We start from the raw sequence: 20,065 nt of genomic DNA on the forward strand, positions 1-20,065 counted from the left end.
TCCTGTCCTAAGCTTTTACTAGTACTAGAATGCATAGAATATATGTGTATGTGTAAGCCCTGGTGGTCAATTAAAAATATCCTCTTATTAGCTATGCATAAACATGTCATCATTGAACCTTCATGAAAGTGCCAGCATAAATTTAAAATATTAGGCTGTATTTCTAGAAGAAAACAATTCCAGAAACACCACACTCCAGCACATATAATTCATGGGCTGAATGGCAAACCTTAGTATATTTGAATGAATAAGACTTGTGGATGACAAGTAGGTGAGTATACACGTAGGAAGAACATCTCCAGAGCATTTTGTCCCACTCAGCAACACATAATAAATTATGTAAGTTTGCAAAGCTGCACTGTTACCTTGCTCTTCCACTAAGTCACCATATTACTATTTTCCAGTTACACTTAGGATTTCAAAATCAGTAAACATTTGTCCTTTACTTTCATATAAAAGCCAGATGACCTAGGAACAAGGGAATTTTCAATACCTGCATACATATTTAGGGCATACCTACCATACATACACCTATCATTGTGCTGGTTTGACTTTGATAGAGTCCATTTTTTTCACAGTAGCTGGTATCAGGCTATGTTTGGATTTGTGCTAAAACCAGTGTTGATAAAACAGGCATGTTTTAGTAAGTGCTGAGCAATGCTTACAGAGTCAACACCTCTTCTTCCTCTCACACCACCACACCAGTGAGTGGGCTGGGGTGCACGAGAAGTTGTGAGGGGACACAGCCAGGACAGCTGACCCCAACTGACCAAGAGAATACTCCACACCGTAAGATGCCATGCTCAGCATATAAAGCTGGAGGGAAAAGAAGGAAGTAGGAGACATTAAGAGTGATGATGTTTGTCTAAGTCACTCTTACTTGTGATGAAGTCCTGCTCTCCTAGAAATGGCTGAACACCTGCCTACCCTGGGCAAGTGATGAATGAATTCCTTATGTCATTCTTCTGTGTACAGTTTTTGCTTTACCTGTTATACCAACTTCATATCAACCCATGAATTTTCTCACTTTTACCCTTCTGATTATCTCCTCTATCCCAGCAGGGGCAAATGAGTGAGGGACTACATGAGCTTTAGTTGCCATGTGGCATGAAAATCATGACACAATTATATACTGTATTTGAAACAACAAAAACCATAGCAACACCGAATGCAGATTCATAATAAAACAAGTTTCTGTTTCATGTCTAGAATATCCAAATTCAAAATGCTCTTAAAACAAAACAACCAAAAAAAGGGAAGTGTTGAGAGCATTATGAAGAAAGAAATTACACACTCAGTGCTTTACATTTGTCAAAGCATTCTCTAGATTTTAAATTCTAAAGAAGGCTTGAAGACTTCCATAAAAAAAGCCCTCACTGAGAAAAACACTCAGAACCAAAATATAAATCCTATGTCATACAATACTACATTTAGGTATCCATGCTTTACATGAAAAATGAGGAGAATAGGTGGCAGACTCTGGATAGAGGTACAAGCAACCTGCACACATGCAGGACTAGATTAAACCAAAAAGTCTTCCATTTTTTATTTTAGAGCAAAGAAAAAAAGTAGCAAATAAATAATAGTTTTCATCAATTTATATTATACACTGAAAAATACAATTCTTCAGTAATCTAATTTGTACAGAAGAACTGCAGGCATTTCAATAAGAAAGCTGACTCATTATGCTCTGGAGTTTTAACAGGCAACATTTCACAATGTGTTTATGTACTGGCATAAAAGAAGGAGTGCTCTCTGGTGTCAACCTTGGGGCTCTTGCCTCCTAGTTCTGTCAGGGTTAAAAGATATCTTAGGACTGTATTCTGTTAATATACAAAGAAATTGCTCCTGACAGTTCACAAAGAGGCTTCCTGTTGATCCTATATCGTCTCCTACATTCCCACTCTGAGCAATCTCTGCCCTTTCTCCTCTTTACATGCTCCTCCATCAATGTGTTGCATATGGAGTAAGAGCAGTCAGAATTGCATTTGAAGCTCCATGTGTTACTCCTAGAACAGTCAGAGGAGTCAGTGTTGAGCAGCACAAACCACTATTCTCTTCAGGTGCCAAGTATCTAAAAATACACCCAAAAAGCATCAATAAATTAAAGAAAAGCATTCAACTTGCACTTATGTAATAGAAAACCGAACTACAAAGCAACAATGGGCATCAGGTAAATGTATTCAATACAATTTGCAGGCATAATTGAAAGCATTGCTGCCTAATCAAACATCTAAAAGCAAAGCATGCTCAAACAAAATGTCTATAGACTCATTAGTTGGCAGCCATTCCATTACAATCACACATAATGTCAGTAGTGCCTTGAACCCATGCCAATGACAACAGCATAAATTTTGCATCTCATTTCTATGGTCATAAAATTAATGACCAGTTTAAAAATACTTCTTTGCAAAAGTTATTGCCTAAAGAAATGACACGACTGTATATGCAGCCACAAGTATAATTATGGAGTTGATGCTCATTAATATAGTTTCTTGTTTCCCCAAAATACCATGATTTATCTGGAAGTTGGGGGAAAATAGATTAATTAATGGTAGACATTTAACAGTCACAATAACAAAAATATGTACGTGAACTGACCCTATTCTCTAGTTTCTCCAAGTTAAACTAATGTCCTACAGGTTTGATAGCAGAATCAATATTTTATGATGTCTGTAAAAAAAAAAAAAACGCATACAATGTCATTCCTTATTAAATGCTACATTTTCCATTACAGCTTATTTATTGATTCAGGAAATAATGCATACCAAAAGGTAAGTTTACCACATTAGGATTGGAGCATAAAACAAACTCTCTTCATTGTAACAAGGGCTGTACTTCAGTTCCTACCCCTTGTTCTGAAGACTTTCAATAAATTTAGTTGGTACAATATAATGAGTAGGACCATATTACACCGTAAGAATTTAGCTTTTAAAAAATTCGGATTTTTTTCCCCCAATAATTCATTTTCTCCTTCAACATTGAGATTATAACATAGACTTCCTAAGCATTAAAGATACTATTTCCACCACTTACTCTGAAAAAAAGCAAGCAAGATGTTTCAGCCAATGTCTCTGAAAGAAACTTGCTAGCTCACATCCTCAGATAACTAAACACTTTCAATTTATTTCTAAAAATGTCCAGACAGAATGATGCATTAAAACTGCTCAAGTATAAGAGAAATAAAACAACTCAGGAAAATAAAAAGACATGTAGGTCAAACCACCCTGCTTCTTGCCATTTCAGAAGGTCCCAAGTCACAGCAGGTTGAAATCAGTTCATCCTGTCCAATCTCTGCTGCAGTAAGAACCCATGAAACAAAGGACTGGATGAAGGCATCAAGCAGACCAAGCAAGGTTCTCACTACTCAGTTTTTCATAAGAACAAGTAGACAAAGCAGCTTTCAAGCTGGCAGGGGTATACTTTAGCCCCTTGATAGGGGCATCCTGTATTTTTAAGATGCTACTGACCCAATCCACCAGTCATCCTGCAAGACTGGATTCTTCTGACAATCAGTTTTTCAATGCATGCTTTGCCATGCAGTCTGCTCCAACACACTCATTCCTGAAGGGCCTTCTAGGGTCCCCTATTAACATGATGATTTTTAATGGCTTGTTTTGTAAAGGTCAAGTAGAAACTCTTTAACAGCTGATTCTTAAAACAATACAGAAAACAACATTAAGTGTGCAAGCAAATGTGCTTTAAGCAAGAAAAGCAACTGCAGCTTTTGCTTGATGAGTCCTTTCTTATGATCTGTAATTGTAAGTTCTTTCTTAAGATCTCATTCTTATGATGCATATCAGGCCAAAACCACTTTGTGCTGCACTGGTATGTCATGTTACTTGAAATTGCACTTGGTGTGGACACTCCACAGATAACAGCTGTGTGTAGCTGAAAGGGACAACACAGTGACATGCCTACAGTGAACCCTCCCAGACTCCTGGGACAGAGTGGTATTTGGCACACTTTTAATGATAGTCTCTCCAGAAATATGTCATGAATATCCTCAAAGAACTGGGTAACAACTAAGCCATATCTTTCCCATTTATGGTTAAATACTAACCATGTATTTATGCTCCTGACTAAAAAGTTCAAGTGTGTTAAAATATAGAACTTGTGTGCACATGCAGCTCTGGTGACCACAAGATACTGACTCCATTTCTGAAGTCCAAAGGGACTTCTACTTGCTGCCATTTCCTGAAAAAGAGTGCACAGAGGGGGAAAAAAAAAAAAAAAGGAAATACGACCCCTGTACAAAAATAGAAAAGAAAAAATACAAAATCAAATCCCTTGCAAATAGTGCTACTCTAACAGCTTGACTATTTCCAGGAAGCAGAGGTTTTGGGCTCCAGACACACTCTGCTCTGCCAAGAGCCAGAAGCATCTGAGTCATCTAAAGGTTTCTTACAGGTGCTCCCCATAATTACACTATGAATAACACTAGTGCTCTAGAGACACAGTCTTGCCCTCTACTATGTTACAGTGAAATAAAAACAAAAGTGGACCATCATCAGTTTTTATCAGAGCGACAAATGCTAGTTAGAAAATGTCATGTCATACTTTTCTGCATAATTTAGTGCTGCAGATCGCACATGAGGTGCGACAAGTGCTTTCTGGGGAACTGGTTCTGCAAATTCCCATAGTATGACTCGATTTGGCTAGCACTTCTGGTGTCTCACTTTCAACATTGAGCCAAAATATTTTGTGAAAAGTGAGTAAAAATATGTATTTTACTAAAATAAATGCATAGAACAGATGGCAATTGAACTTCAAACACAAATACAGCTTCTAGAGCTTAGGGTGCTTCTGCCAACTTCAGCACTATTTTTAGCATAAACTGAAAACAAGGTTCTTTTAACTAAACATTTTGGCAGTCACAGTATTGATTCAATTAATCTCAAAACAGAGAAATGTCAAAAACTGTATTAAGTCAGAATCTTTGACAAAGTTAAGACTTTTATAATGTTAGTGGAATATTAGTCTTACCAAAAAAATTAACCCAATTTTGTATGCAAATTACCTTTGTTTTCAAGTTTTTTCCCAATTCTAAGATCTAGAACAGGACTGCTTATCTCCACGTGAGTCCTTTGTTCTACACCTACAAAAGTCACGCCTAATTTGTACAGTCCTAAAGTAAGAATGACACAACCAAATAAAGTTTAGCACACACTTCTTGAATTCTGGACCAACAACTCATACCACTGATTCACATTCCCTTAAATAATTTGCAAGTGCAGGCTCCTATTTCTTGTAAATTTTTTATACTCCTGTATGCAGGAAATGCACATTAATTTGGAGGGATGTATCCTTGCTTGCAGAAAGCAATAGTATAACTTCCATTTTATTGAAAAATACTGAAAACTAAGGTGTGAATGTTCACACACCTCAGCGTTTTTACACAGTTCTACAACCTGAACCAGAGAGACATCACAAGAATTTTTTACAAGGCAATATATCCTGCTTAATAATCAAATGTACTGTAATAAAAAGAATAAGACTGAATATAATTTTCACAGAAATCACAGCAAGTTATGCAGTAACAATTACAGACTATACAAATCAAATAATCCATTTTGCTAGAGATAATGAAATCTCATTTTTGTTAATAATTTGTTGAATGGGAAAAGAAATTCTGAATCAAATTACCAATGAAGAAAGTAAATAGATTAGAATTTTCTTGACCTTCAAATTACACAAAGCAGTAAATGCAAACTCTGATTTTTGTAGGCAACTCCCATACTTATTACACAGTCAGAGCCTCGGGAAGTTATTAAATGTTCAAAAACATGCTCTCTCAAAGTAAGATAGGTCCGCAATGAAACAACCACCCCACCTAATTTTATGTTAGTAATTTTCTTAATAAAATAACATTTTACTTTCCCTCACTCAGTTCTGTTGGACAGTGAAGATGAAAACTACATTTTATCTTCTATAGCAGAGCTGAGCTGTAATATTAAAAAAATAGCAAATTACTGTAATACAATTTTTAAACAATCACATAGTTGCTGTTTACAGAATCTTGGCAATCTTGACTCTTTGGGAAGTTTCAAGTTGCACCGTCCCTTTCAATTGAACTGTTATGGCTGCATAACTTGATTTAAACAGGCATAAAAAATGTATGAACTTGTTGTGCCTTGTTACAACATTATTTGCCTAATATGACTTACATATTTTCACTTTCTCAGGAGGCACACTGCAGCCCACACATCTGAACCTCCTTGTCCAGAAACAGACACTTCTTCAACCACTGTAAAAAGTGAAGCTCTGCATAGGCTTTTTTGACCTCGCACTGTGACCCTCATACCAGCATCCACAGGCTATAGGTCATGACCTCAAGAATTAGCATCATGGAAATAAGAGCCCTTCCAGGTTTAGTTACAGAACAGAACACTGTAGCAACAAACCCCTCAGTCTTCTCTAAACTGAACTCTGCAGCTTTGTTTAAACTCCACTAGAAGACAATAGATAACCCACACTTCAGTTTTCATTACTCGCACACTAAATCATCTCCTCTCCAGCTAAAGGTCTGAACTCCCGCTGCACTATGAAAACATTCATCCAGTGTGGATCGAAAGCCAATATCATATTGCCACGAGATGATCCTATTAAAAGGTTAAAGAAACATCACTATGGAATTGAAGACTTTTGCAACGTTAAGAAAAAAGGCTGAAATAAGTAACCTCTGCTAAAATTCCATCTCCTAAGCAGGCTACTTTGCATTCACTTCCTCTGGGGGAAAAAAAAAAACCGCACATCACATGGTCTTTCGTAAGGCTGCACTCTTGCTAACAAAGCTCCATTTATACTAAATTTATAACAAATAAGCTCCATAACGAGCCGCATTATAGATCAAATCCCGAGCTCCATTTCCAGCCGAGCGTTGCCATCAGCGAGGGCTGTAGGGCCGGGCGCTGCGCTCGCTGCCGGGGCTGCGCTCGCTGCTCGGGCCCCGACGCTCGGGCCGCTGTTCCCGCCGGCCGCGGCAGGGGGCGCCAGGGCCCTCGGCCTCGCGCGGCCGCGGGAACGCAGCGCGGCGGGAGCGGCGGGGAAAGGGGCACGGGACTCACCTTTCTCCGGGAATTCCTGAGGATAGCTGCAGGGAAAAACAGAAGAAGAAACAGAAGAAGAAACATCCTAAAGCAACGCACACTCGCAAACCCACGAGACTCACCTTTCTCCGGGAATTCTTGAGGATAGCTGCAGGAAAAAACCAGAAGAAGAAACATCATAAAGTAACGCACACTCGCAAACCCACGGCACGAGGACGTGGCACAGAAGAGCAATCAGTTTTCAACAAGTTTTGTGGTCGAGACTCAGCACTGCAAGTTTTCCTTGAAAATGCTGAAGTCTTTATCTTTGGCTTTAAGTATTTATTCAGTTTTCCTTTTGCCTTTGCAGCTGACAGAATCCCCAATCACTTCAACGAAGACTTGAACAAAACCAAATCTAGACTGAGCAGCCTTTTCTAGTAACATACATCTGCTCAGATATCTTAAGGTATAAAAACACACAAAAGCATCTATAATTTTAGTATACCTTTTACAGTATACTAAAATTACCGATAATATATAAATAAATATAATATTTATTTTGAAATAAGCCAGTAGTTCAATAGGAAATTAAATTAAAAATCAAAAATAGTGAGCATAACTACAGTAAATTTACAGAAATCCAAATGAAAACGTATTAATAACTAACCAGAAAGATAAAAGTTAAAGCATGCCTAAATAGGATTTCCTTTTCAAATAAGGAGATCTCAATTTATATAATGCCTACAAAACAAAAAAATTCTCATCCCAGAGAGAAAACATCCTTTTATACACTGTTTCTTCAGAGCTAAATCTTAGTATTTCAGAAACTAAAATAATCACATAATACAGTTTGATGTACAGACAAATTATCAGGACAGAGTTATGTAGAATGGCATTCAAGAAGCATTCATGGGTTAAGAACTAACTGGCAAATAAAATGCAGCTGCCAAGATCATCTTTATGAACAATAAGCAGTAGTAAAGATATCAGTTTAGTCAATAAGGAGATGTTGGCAAGAAAGAGCAGAAGAGAAAGGAATGGTCTAGAGATAAGAAACTGAGAAATGCAAACAGAGATAAAAGGCCAGATCTAAGAAATCCAGTGTAGCAAGTGGCAGTAACACAGACCAACATGTGGGATGTTAAAATCAAAGAAGATTACAATGTGCATGTATTTTGTAGCCTGCATGAAAAGCAAAACATTGTTAACAGTGAATAATATTACAGGAAATGAGGAAGGCATTAGAAATTAAAATAAGATGAGAAACCATGAGGTCACATAAATGAATAGTAACAGATTCAGTGTCAATATGCCCATAAATGCAGGTTCCCTCTCTTTGACATTTCCTCATCCAAAAAAGCATCAGTCAGTCAAGAAAAAAGTCAGTAACACTGTATCTGCAAGTCATCTGTACAGTCACAGTTAACTCAATAACCCAGAATGGAAAACCCAGGAAACAAAAAATAAATAGATAAAATACTACTTTCTTAAAAGAGAATATGAGGGAGAGCTAGTTCCCTAAGCATTTATAGCCTGAATGAAAAAAACACAAAACTTCAAATACAAGATTTTGGGACACATCTCATGTCTCCCTCCAGTTAGCGCCCTCACCAGATAATTGTGCTGTCCTTGAAATTATAATCAAGTTGCCACAGGGGCAGAAGCATGCCATCAATGGAATGCTTAGGAGATAACACACAGCTGTCTTACACCAGCTGAGCATGGTGATAGGAAGCTCATTCATATCCTCAATACATTTTATTTCTCATGTTTTAGTGAATCTTACAAAAGCAGAGGTGAAGGCAAGCTCTGCCCAACTTGCAATGGGGTTTCAGAATATTAAACAATTCAAATGGGACAAATTATTCTGAGTCCATTTCTTACTAAATTGTAGCAGCTTTGAGAAGACAAGACTTGAACCCATATAGATTTTTTGAAAAAATTAGCACCTAGACAGATTTTTTAATCGTTAATGTGGTTAATGTTTAATAAAAGATTGCATAAAACTTTAAGATATCAGTAAGTGACTTTCTAACATATTAAAGCCATGAAGTTCACTTACCTTGTCTTAATATCCTTTATCTTCTTAAGAAGAGCTTCCCGCCTTTCTTTTGCTTTCTTGGATAGATTTTCTCCTTTTAGTGTTTGGGAAACAAATGTTTCAACATCTAAATAAAGAAGAAAATAAATACACCTCAAAAAAAGAAAAAAATACTGCTGTAATGAGCTTGTCCTGATACTACTGTGAAAAAAATAAGAAAATTATTTTCAGCCCTACTCACAGCATAGTTAACAGACATTTTAGATTCTAAATGGGATACATTTGTTCTCTATCTACTTATGCTTAGCACAGCAAATCCTATGGTGACATTTGATTCTTGCTCACTTAATTATGCTACGTAAGTCCTAATAAATTGCAGTCCTATAACAATTACTTTCCATCACCTAAAGTAAAAGACAAAGCTAAAACATGGAAATAGCCTTTATGCATATATTACTGCCATGTTATTTCAGAAGTTCAAGTTGCAAAGATGGTTGTGTAATTTATTATTTCAGCAGTACACTTACCCAGATAGTAATATCGCTCACTTACTGGTTACAGTATTTTCAAGTGTTCCCACAATGCCTCTGAAATCACTGATTGACTAAAGATTCATATCCAAAGCAATCCTGAAAACTATTAAGTAAGCAAATTAACCATATCAAAGGAGTCCAGCTCAACAGTGTACTTTAAATTAAGCACACTGCTCCACTTGTAGAATCACAAACAAAGGCTCTAGCCTGCACTCTAAGTTTTAATTCTTACTCAGATGATACTTTTATACAGTCATGTAGAAACAAAGCATTCCATAAAAGCTACCACTGTTCTTTTAATATAGTAAATATCCATTCAATAGGATAAAAAGAATGCAGTGTGTATAGAATTTGTGGGAGTGTAAGACAGTAGTATGTTTTCCTTATTGACTAAACAATGGCGAAAAACAACATTAGAAGTCTCTTATAGATACCACTCAACATACAATTATCCCAAAACCAGAAAAGGAGAAAACACCAAGAAATCCTGCTTGTTAACATAAATGTCTCATCTGTATGGGTAACAAGTGCTCATTGGATAAGAGAAAGCATTTGTGGGTAACAAAACACCTTCTCACAGTGCCTGCCCACCCCCACAGACACACACAGAGACACATATATATATATATATATATATATATATATATATATATATATATATACACCTTGGCTCTCTCTGGATAGATGCAAATGCATATAGATAGTACTATTTTAATCCTACAACTTTTCCAATCAGATGAGACATTCCCTTTTAATTCAGAAACATAAATAACAGCCAACTTAGTACACAACTGTCTACATGCAAAAGTTTACAGGAATATTTACCACAGATTTCCTAAACGAAAAATTTAATTGCCTGCTTTTTTCTTTATAAAACAGAAACATACCACCCTTTGTATTACAGGATGAAAGAAAACAAGTCAGAAGTTACCCTTCAAGAACACTAGCACAGCTATTACAAAAATGTTCTTCTTTACAAATAATTCACTAGATTATTATTTAAATTTTTAGATTACTGTCCTCACCAAGTGCAGCAAAAGTATTCATGTTTTACAATATTTTAGAGTTCTGAAGAATAGCATTGATCCTCCTCTCTCCATAAGACAGAGAATCTTCCCATTACATTTTCCAAAGCAATCCTGAATGGGGGAGACCTTCACTCAGTTCTGTGGCATTCCTTCTTCAAAAGGACAGAAGGAAAGGCACTTAACATGTATTAATGCATCCTCCAGACATACCCCCAACAGCCTCTATGCTGCAGACCAAGAATGCCAACAGGGATTTTTTCCAAACCCATAAAAAAGTACACATCTTCACAAATTACAAGGATTGGGATTGCCAATCAAGCTGGCAGAGGAGAGCCCACAGAAACCAATGACATTGACAAACTACAAAACTAAGGTCAAAAAACTTATACTTTTACTATTCAGAGAAAAAATCAAAATAGTTAAAAACAAATCAACAGTTTTTCTCTCAATGAAGCCTAACAGGGTTTTCCAGTATAAAACTGGCTTTCACTTGAAGAGGGATGGCCTGATAAAATATTTATTTTTCCATACTTTTATCTATTTATTTTAAAAATTAGATAAAAGCTTCCAAGTGCTACCTAGGCACCAACATACAAATATTTCAGAGGAATTAGTCATGTTTATAAATCAGGAGCAATACTTGCATGGTAACCTTTGGACACCAATCACAAAACTTGGATTCAGAAGTCTTCATTTAAACTCAGTGGGCTTCTTTACTTCTTGGAAAGGTTCAACCCAGGTGAGAATTCTGCCATCTCACATTCTGACTGTCAAAGCTTTATTCAAATACAAACATTGAAATAACACAATTAAGGCGTATGTGGGGAAGAGAAACCAAGTTGATTATAAAAAAGGATGACTACTTCTGGCTTAAAATATACTGTGGATACAACAGTTTCAGGACTCACTATATTGCTGACAGATTTTGTAGTTTTCCAGAAAACTTTGGACTTGAAAAGCAGAAATAATAGAGAATTTTCAAGCATGGGAGGACAGGGCAGAAGCAGATGCTCCATTTACTTTCAGTATAGGTAGAGTTGGAGGAGAGAGGCAGAAACAGAGCAAGCATATACAAGTTTGTCATTTCTAAACAGCAGCAGTTGCAGAAGACATCCCTGGGATGGCTTCCCTCTCACATGAGCATGTGAAACAAGTTCTCCAAGCTGAGGTGTACTCACAGTCAGGGTGCACTGTTTTCATCATGGAACACTATTACTTCCATATGTCCAGAGATACCATATGGCTTGATTCATCACAACCCCAAAATACAAAGACAGATATGACATACATACGATGCTAAAGAAGCAGTTTACCTGAAAATTACATTTTACTGTATCATATATATTTCTTATCTACTCAGAGTTATACAGTATGTTATATATCTTGTTTTAATTTACTGTTGTAAATCCATCCAGGATGTACCAGATGCAGAAGATGAGTAAGATCCTAAGCTTCTCTGGACAAGAAGCCAGCAAGTCATCTAAGTTATGGTCATCTCTTCACTTCCTGTACTTCCACACTATGGAGGAATATGGACTGCCTTAACATAAGGAAATGTTCCTGTAGTTTCTCTGACCTTCCACAAAGTGATTTATGTAGGAATTCGAACAGAACTAGGGACTTCAGTACGGCAGATCCTAGTTTAACACAGTAAACTTCAAAGAGAAGTAGCAAAATGTACTCATTTCTCACCGCTCTTCTAGTCACATACTTCCTCTCCCCTCTCCAGGATGATCCACAGCTTGGTCTCTCCTGTACTACTTTAATGCTACACAGAAAACAAAACTACTCCTCACAAGCACTTCAGTGCAGACCTCATTCATGCTTCAGCAGCAGCTGATCCATCAATAAATTTTAAAAGGAATAAAAGATAAGTTCCAGAAAGAAAACCTCTTTGAACAGATTTTTGGTCTAATAGCACTTTAACTAATCAGTTAACCCAGAGCAAAAAAAAACAAAACAAGTGACATATTCCCATAAATTTTTCCTAATGAATTGACCAGCTATTTAGTATCACACATTGCAGACATTTACCTGTTCCCAATGAAAATATGAAAATAAAAAAATAAATTTAAAAACAATATTATTTAAAATGAATAAACAAAAACAAAGCAAAGAAAAATACACACTGGAAACCTACTTAACACCTCTTTTCTTAAGCTTGTGTGTTAGACTGCTTGATAGCTTAAATGCCCATACTTGTTGCTCTGTTTCTTAAAGCTTGTGATGTTAAATTTGCCTGCACCATACCCCAGAGGAATTATTTGCCTGCAGGAAATGAACAAAAGCTACCAAACCAAAAGATACAATTGATACAAATCACTCACAAATTGCTCTGCCAATACAGGTTACAAACTGACCGAAAAGGAAAGTCACACCTCAGTCTAGCTCTGTCCACTTCGCCCAGCTCATACAGTTCAAAACTTGAGTGCCAGTTCACAGAACAGTCGAAAGCTAAAAGCCATTGTCATTTCATTTTCATCTACAGTCCTTTTACAAGGAGAAAAGCTAAGATTTATTTTGCATTTCATTGTTAAAACAGTTTATGGTTCTCTTTACTTCAATGATTATAAACAGACAACACTGCAAGATTTTAATAGTTTTAAAGATTTTGGAGCTATTTCCTTTAATGAAGGCTGGAACCACACAGATGGAATTTTTCAAGAACATTGTAAATTTCTAGCCCAAAGCAAGTGCTGTGTTAAAGAGTGCTAAGCATAACAAATCATAGCACATTTGTTGTTTACAGGATTTAATATTGTAAATATAAGTCACACTTAATAAACAAAGATACTTAGGACAGAACTACTTCAATTTCTAGTCAGGGTGGGCCAAGCAGATTCCCACAGAGGCACCCAAAGACCATGTGCTGGGTGATTCTTCATCCCCTCCTCCAGCAGATAACCAAGATGTTATCCAACCACATTATCAAGAAGTTAATCACTCCACCATGGACACATCAACTGATGAGTTGACACCATTCCAATGACAGGAATCAGAAAGTGGCAGTGAGACAGGAGCATGTCCACGCACATGGCAGGGCCCACGGCCCAAGGAGAAAGCAGGCTGGTTTGGAGGGTGGACACACACCCATCCTGTGGCCAGGGACACTCCAGGGGATAACCTGGCAGCTGTAACTGCCACTGCCATGTGGAGGCACCAGCAGCTCAGCAGAGCAATTCCTGCAGCCACGAGCCTCATCTCTCCTCTGCCTCAAGGACCCAGAGAGCCAGCAGCCGGCTGCCAGCCAGGGAATTTGGGACAGCAGGCCAGAGAATTTTGGGACATAGCTGCAAGCTAGGCACATTTATTACACACATACTGTCCAAAGGTGACCAATATTAAACAGACTGCCATGTATCTTTCAGCTTTACACAAGCTGGCATCAGAAAGCAATTAATTAATTTGATTTCAAAGTTGTCATGCGATTCATTAATAGGGAAAAAGCCTGAAGACAAACTGCGAAGCAATAGCTGTCACTGCCTGTTCTTTTAAATAAAGAAATATTGGAGACTTGGCTTTTGCTCTCCCCCAACTTCGCAACTATGTTTTAAATTCCCTCTCCAGAGTTTGCTAAATTGCCTTTTAAATATATATACACTTAATCAGAAACAGAACACATGATGTAAAATAAAAGTGACTGAATTTCAAGATGTCTAAAAATACCACATTTATCCAGCCTAACAATAAGGTTAGCATTGCTTTTAGTGCAAAGTCCCAGAAAGGATTGCCTTTAAAAACTGCTCTACCTTAAATTCCCAGAAGCAAGGTTATATTGCTGTGTTGACACATACAAAGTAAGTATAATGAAACATGTTGATGGTCAACAGTTTTGTTAGTGATTTTAAAAGCAAAAGTATACAAAAATTGCTAAGACTCCTCAAATGAAGTAAATTGATAAAGCATGTATTTTAAAAGATTAAAAAAGAAAAATTTTAAACAAGCACTATACATATATATAGTTATATATCTATCTCTAGTCTCATTGGATGAGTAGTTGAGCATCCTCTCTCTATATTAAAGAGGTGAGAAAAGATGGAGCTGTAACATATTAAGCATATAATGAAAAAAAACCACACCAGTACAAATCATGATCAAGTTACAAAGTGATTCCAAATGAACTATAATAAAAAATGTTAAGGATTAACCTAAAGATTTACACTGTATGCCACATTATGCTGTGTCTATTGTGGTTTGTTGACATATGATTATGAAAGAAACGTAAACCCAGTCAGATGAGAAAGATAGACTCCATGTTAATTGAAAAAGACAAACTAAGTGAATAATGAGTATATAAAAAATAGCCTATGCCATTTTTATCACCCATATATGACACTTATTCCCAAATTTATGGCAGAGACAATTGAACTATGTTTCAAATCACTGGAGGTTATTTCTTACCAGGAGTCCCTCTGTGCATTTTTTTCACCTCACTGTTTCTAATCTTACTCCATTACTATAGAAACACATACATACTACCAAAGCTGTAAATATATGTCTACTTAAAAGATGTCTACAATAATCCCCCTGGTTTATCTTGTACAGATGGATTCTTCAGCAAGAACTGGAATTTGTTAAAGCCTTGGAAACATGGAAATGATACTTTTTAAAAAGAGTAAAGTTTTAAACAACAGTGTGCTTTTAAATTTGAATCAATCAATAAAGAAGAGCCACACTGTACCCAGAAGGCTTCTTCTATGACAGGCATGTAAGGAGAAAGTCCAGAAACAGCTGACATAGAAAATTAAAATGGACAGTTTGTTTTTTGGGGATTGGGGTAAATATAAACAGCACAGTCCAAAAATAAAAGGTAAGCAACTCCTGCACTAGATCCAATGTCTTGTAGATTTCTTGCCTTGCCCTTTTCTGCAAGCAATTTTCAAGATGCAACTAAACAAGTAGGTATACAGTATGACTTTGAAGAAAAAAAATAAGAGGAATCACACAGAAAAAAGGTGTTCTGGACAATATAACTAAGCATTTAAACAAACTGAATAATATCTGGGTAGAAATGATCCTTAGGACAAGAACATTGGTTTCTATTTCGGTTTGGAGTTTTGCTTAACAGAACAAGAAAAATTATATTAAGATGGGATATAAGGTTCCATATAAACTAGAGAAAATTTTATCCCATTTACACAGTAAAAGTATTTGTAACTTTCAAAATACAAATACAGAAGATTCAAACAAGAAATACTGCCACGTGTGAAAGGAAAATTGAACCAAAGACAAAGAAATATCACCCAAACTACAGTCACGTGATATGAACTGGGGAAAAAATATAAATGATACACATATCTAATATATGTGAAAAAATATAAATGATCACATATCTAATGATCATGACACCATGAAAACCTGTGAAAAAATAATGAAGTCTTATCTCCAACTAAATCTTTGTTACTGAAAAAATCCCAAGAATTTTTTTTCTAGTCATGTTGACTGAAGAAATCAGTCTGGTTTACATTACAGAAGAAATAATCCCTTGGGGGAAGAAGGAACCTTCAAACTCCTCCTCAGCTATGAACAAGCCAAAGCTTACTAAGGAAAAATAGATGTGAGAAGGCCTCCAACAGTCTATGCAACCAGCTACAATTTGAGGGGACAAAAAAGAGAAACATTCCTCTTTGCCAGACACCCACCAAAATATCACATAAACACAACAGATGATGCCTTTTCAAACGAAGAAAAGGCAAAGCAGAGATGGCTTCCTTCACTGAATTCCACTGTCTCAAGCATCATCTGCAAGTGCAAGGACTGTAAGTGCAGGTGGGGATTTAAGAAGTTACATACACTACCATACACCTCTGAGGTGTAAAGAGGGTGATAAGAGAGCAACAAACTTACTCTCTCCTCCTACCAGGAGTTTAACTCATGACCAGAGGACTCTGTTTCTGTCTCCAGTGTTTTCCCCCTACCACTTGAACAAGTCAGAGAAGACAGGAGGGGTTGTGCAATCCCAATAATCCTCTGCAATAAGTCTATTGCCACACTGACCTTTCCCCTTCAACTTTACAGAAACGGCTTCCTCCTGTTTCCTACTAATGCAGTTAGCCCTGAGCTCAAGCTGTGCTTCTGCCTGGAACATTTCAGCGCCACTGATATGCAACTATAATGACCCTGCCAGCACGTGTGACAGAATTTGTTTTTGTGTTAAAGATATAATATTGTTTAGGTTCAAAGTAAAGCACTCACAAGTCGGAAAATTTCCTGTGCAACTTTAATTCATCCCCTGGTGTGTTTATTCCCATTATCGCCATGTTTAACTACAGGAGCACTTAGTAGGTTTTCCAGTAGGATCCCTACTTGTTCAGCATGCTGGGTGGACATACTCCAACCATCAATCAAGAGTAAGCAGGGATAAGGAAATCCATATGATCGTTCCTCCACTTGTTGCAGAAGTTGGAAATCATAGGCAAAAAGGGCAAGAAGAGGAGGAAGAGCAGAAGAGCACAGTACTTATGAGATTTTGCACCTGTGAGGGCCTCTCTGCTACGTGAACACCAGACTAAAATTCAGTGCTTGTCGCTACCCATTAGCATATGAAGAAGTGCCTGGCACTTGCAATGGCCACTAACATAGACATTCAACTCATTATTATCTGGAGAAACCAGCACAGCATGGAGGCAGGTGAATTTGAATTCTAATTCTGTTCCACCATTGATTATTTTTTGCGACCCCAATCACATCTTGTTTATTATACTAATTTTACCGATGGGAAAACAATATTCCCTCATCTCAAAGAGGTGCTGGATCAATAACTGTGAGCCATTAAAATAATACATTAAGAAGCACCCTCGAAGAAGAGCATGCAGAAATTAATAACTATCTACTAACTGTGGTCTTTGTATGGTGTAACAGTTTCTTGATGAATAGTAAAGATATTACAGACCCTCCTTCCCTCCTCCATTACTATACATCCTCACTACAGGAATAGCTTGAGCCAAAAAAAAAAGAAGAAAACTACATAAAAGACTGTGAGATCCTACACACATCAGTGAAAGAACTGCTCATACAGTTTACTGGATTACTGGATTAAAGTTTACTGGATTACTCTAATTTCTAACTTTCATGCACTTGCCTGATAACCTCAAAAAAGAGAGTTTAACAAAAACTGTAAAAAGTCGTGCCATTATTTATTTTTCAAAAATAAGCAGGTTATTTAATTTTAACAGCATATAACCTTACAAGGTTAACCTTGAGGGTAACAATTTAAAGTTGCAAACTATTAGTTAGACGTAGTAATAATAAAACAAATATTTAAAGACCATTGGTAAATCATTCCATTGCCTTCTTAACTTCAGTTCTATAGACAGCACAAAAAGAAATGAGAAAAGCTAAAGCTGTACATACTCTACAAACATTAGATACCTGTGTATAACTCAGGCTGCTGCTCATAGTGACTCTGAAAGTACATTACATCTTGAGGAAAAATAGGTGTTCTTTGTTTCACTTCAAAATACAAAAACTTCTGTATCTCTCTTTTCATGGCAGACTGGATAAAGACGGGAAGAAGGAAGGACAGGCTGTGTACATGAGGTACCATGACTGAGAAAGAAATCATAATCTCAAATGATCCCATTTGCATCACATCCTTCCCCTCAAAAAAAATTTTAAAGCACTTAAAACATTGAAGAGTTTCAATATGAGCTTCACTCAGGGAAATTAGCACCAAAACAAACATATATGCCCTGTATCTGACCATGAGTTCCAGAATTCAGTATTGCCACAGAAAATACCAAGATTTAGAAATCCTCTCTAAGGGCAATTATTTTTTCTGAAGGATTAAGAATCTATTCCATCATATGAAATCATGAGAAGCTTTCCTTTTTTTTTTTTTCTAGTGGCCTTCCATGCAAATTTTTAATACAGATGGTGTGATATGCAAGTAACATAGAAACTGCAGTTATAAAACACTTCAGACAGTTGGCAGAAGATGAGATGTGGTGAGAGCAATATGTTTCAAGCATTAACTCTTTCAGTCAAAGTGTTAAAAAAAAAAAAGAATAGTCTGTAAAGGTGATGAGCTGCACTAGACTCTGGCAGGTGCCCAGTCAAGTAATTGAGTGCTTGGCCTCAGAAGGGAGATTTCAAAAGCATGGGTAATTTGAATGGCAAAGTCAGAGCTACACAAGTTCCTGCGGCAGAAACAGAAGTTCTCAGAAGAGTCCCACTGAAATTAAAATGGCTTCAGGACACCAAACTTTTTGACAAAGACACCAGAAAAGCCAACCTTTAAGTATACTATTTATTTTAATTAACAACAACAACCAAAAAAAAATTGAATACGAGTTCATTGAGATAAAAGATAGCCACTCGCATTCGGAAGTCCGTACTAACATTGTAATCCTTCACGATAAGAAATCATCCCATCCCTACGCTCCAACGCATCCTGAGAGCACGGACAGCCACGGTCAGAGGTGTGTGACTGATGTGACAACACCCCAGCAATTCAGCAGCCCTTTCGTCCGCTCCTCAGCTGTTCGGCGGGGAAGTTCATTACTTGTTTCGGCTGATGCGGGCAGCCTGCCCTGCCAGCACACCCCGGGGCAGAGACTTCCTCCGGATGGCTGCGCGGTCACCCGGCGGTCACACGCCCCGCACGCCACTCCGCGGCAGCCCCCGAACGCCTCACCCCGGCTGGCGCCCGCAGCCTCGACCCACCCGGCCGGGGAGCGGTGTCGGCTCCCGGCTTACGGGGGCCCGGCCCGCTCCCTCCTCCCCGCGGGGAAGCGAGCCGGAGCGCTGCGGCTCCCCACGGACGGGCACGGGCGGAGGAAGTAGCCGGGGATGAGGAACTGGGGGGATGGGAAGGAGAGAGCCCCCGAACCCGCGCACTGGAAGCGATCGCCCGGTGCCCACCGAGGCGCGCTCCGCCGCGGCTCCAGGGGCTGCTGCCCCGCACGCCCCGGCTCCCCCGGCCCGTCACACCCCCACCGGCCCGCCCCCCTCGGCTCCCCCTCCGCCCGCCCCCCTGGAAAGAAGCCCTCCCTCCTGCCCTCACCTGCCAAGAGGCTGCAGACGTCCCCGGGGACGCGGGGAGCGTCGGACATGGTGCGGGCGGCGGGGGCGGCGGGGGACACCCGGCGGGCGGGGCTCGACGGCTCGCACCGGCCCGGGCCCGGCCCCGCGGGGAGGAAGCGGAGGCCACGCCCCCCTCCCGCGGCGGCACGGCCGCGAGCCCTGGGGGGCGGAGTCTAGCAGAATCGGGGCGTGGCTTCCCCGCCACGAAGGCGGTGCTTCGGTGCGCTGGAGGCGGGGTTTCGCAGCACGGGGTGGAGCTTCACGGTGCGGGGGCGGGGCTTCCCGCTGGTTGGCTCCCCCCGCCCCTCAGCGCAGTGCTTGCGCTTCACGGCCCTCCCCCCGTGTTTATGGCTGCCGGCGGCCATCGTGCGTGAGGGCACCGCTGGCCCGCCCCCGCCAGAACCAAAC

General features: G+C 38.8%; 1 protein-coding gene across 1 annotated transcript in view; it reads right to left on the minus strand.

Annotated features, from left to right (window-relative positions):
- Window positions 1-19,855, minus strand: part of SKAP2 (src kinase associated phosphoprotein 2) — a 118,888-nt gene extending 99,033 nt beyond the window's left edge. Inside the window, exons 1-3 of the mRNA XM_005480886.4 lie at window positions 19,638-19,855; window positions 9,094-9,199; window positions 7,172-7,197 (exon numbers count right to left, since the gene is read on the minus strand). Coding sequence (XP_005480943.1) covers window positions 7,172-7,197; window positions 9,094-9,199; window positions 19,638-19,686 — 181 coding nt within the window. The 5' untranslated portion in view covers window positions 19,687-19,855. The remainder of the gene's footprint in view (window positions 1-7,171; window positions 7,198-9,093; window positions 9,200-19,637) is intronic.
- Window positions 19,856-20,065: the final 210 nt, after the last annotated feature.

This window comes from Zonotrichia albicollis, chromosome 1 (assembly GCF_047830755.1).
Source record: "Zonotrichia albicollis isolate bZonAlb1 chromosome 1, bZonAlb1.hap1, whole genome shotgun sequence".
Lineage (NCBI taxonomy): Eukaryota > Metazoa > Chordata > Aves > Passeriformes > Passerellidae > Zonotrichia > Zonotrichia albicollis.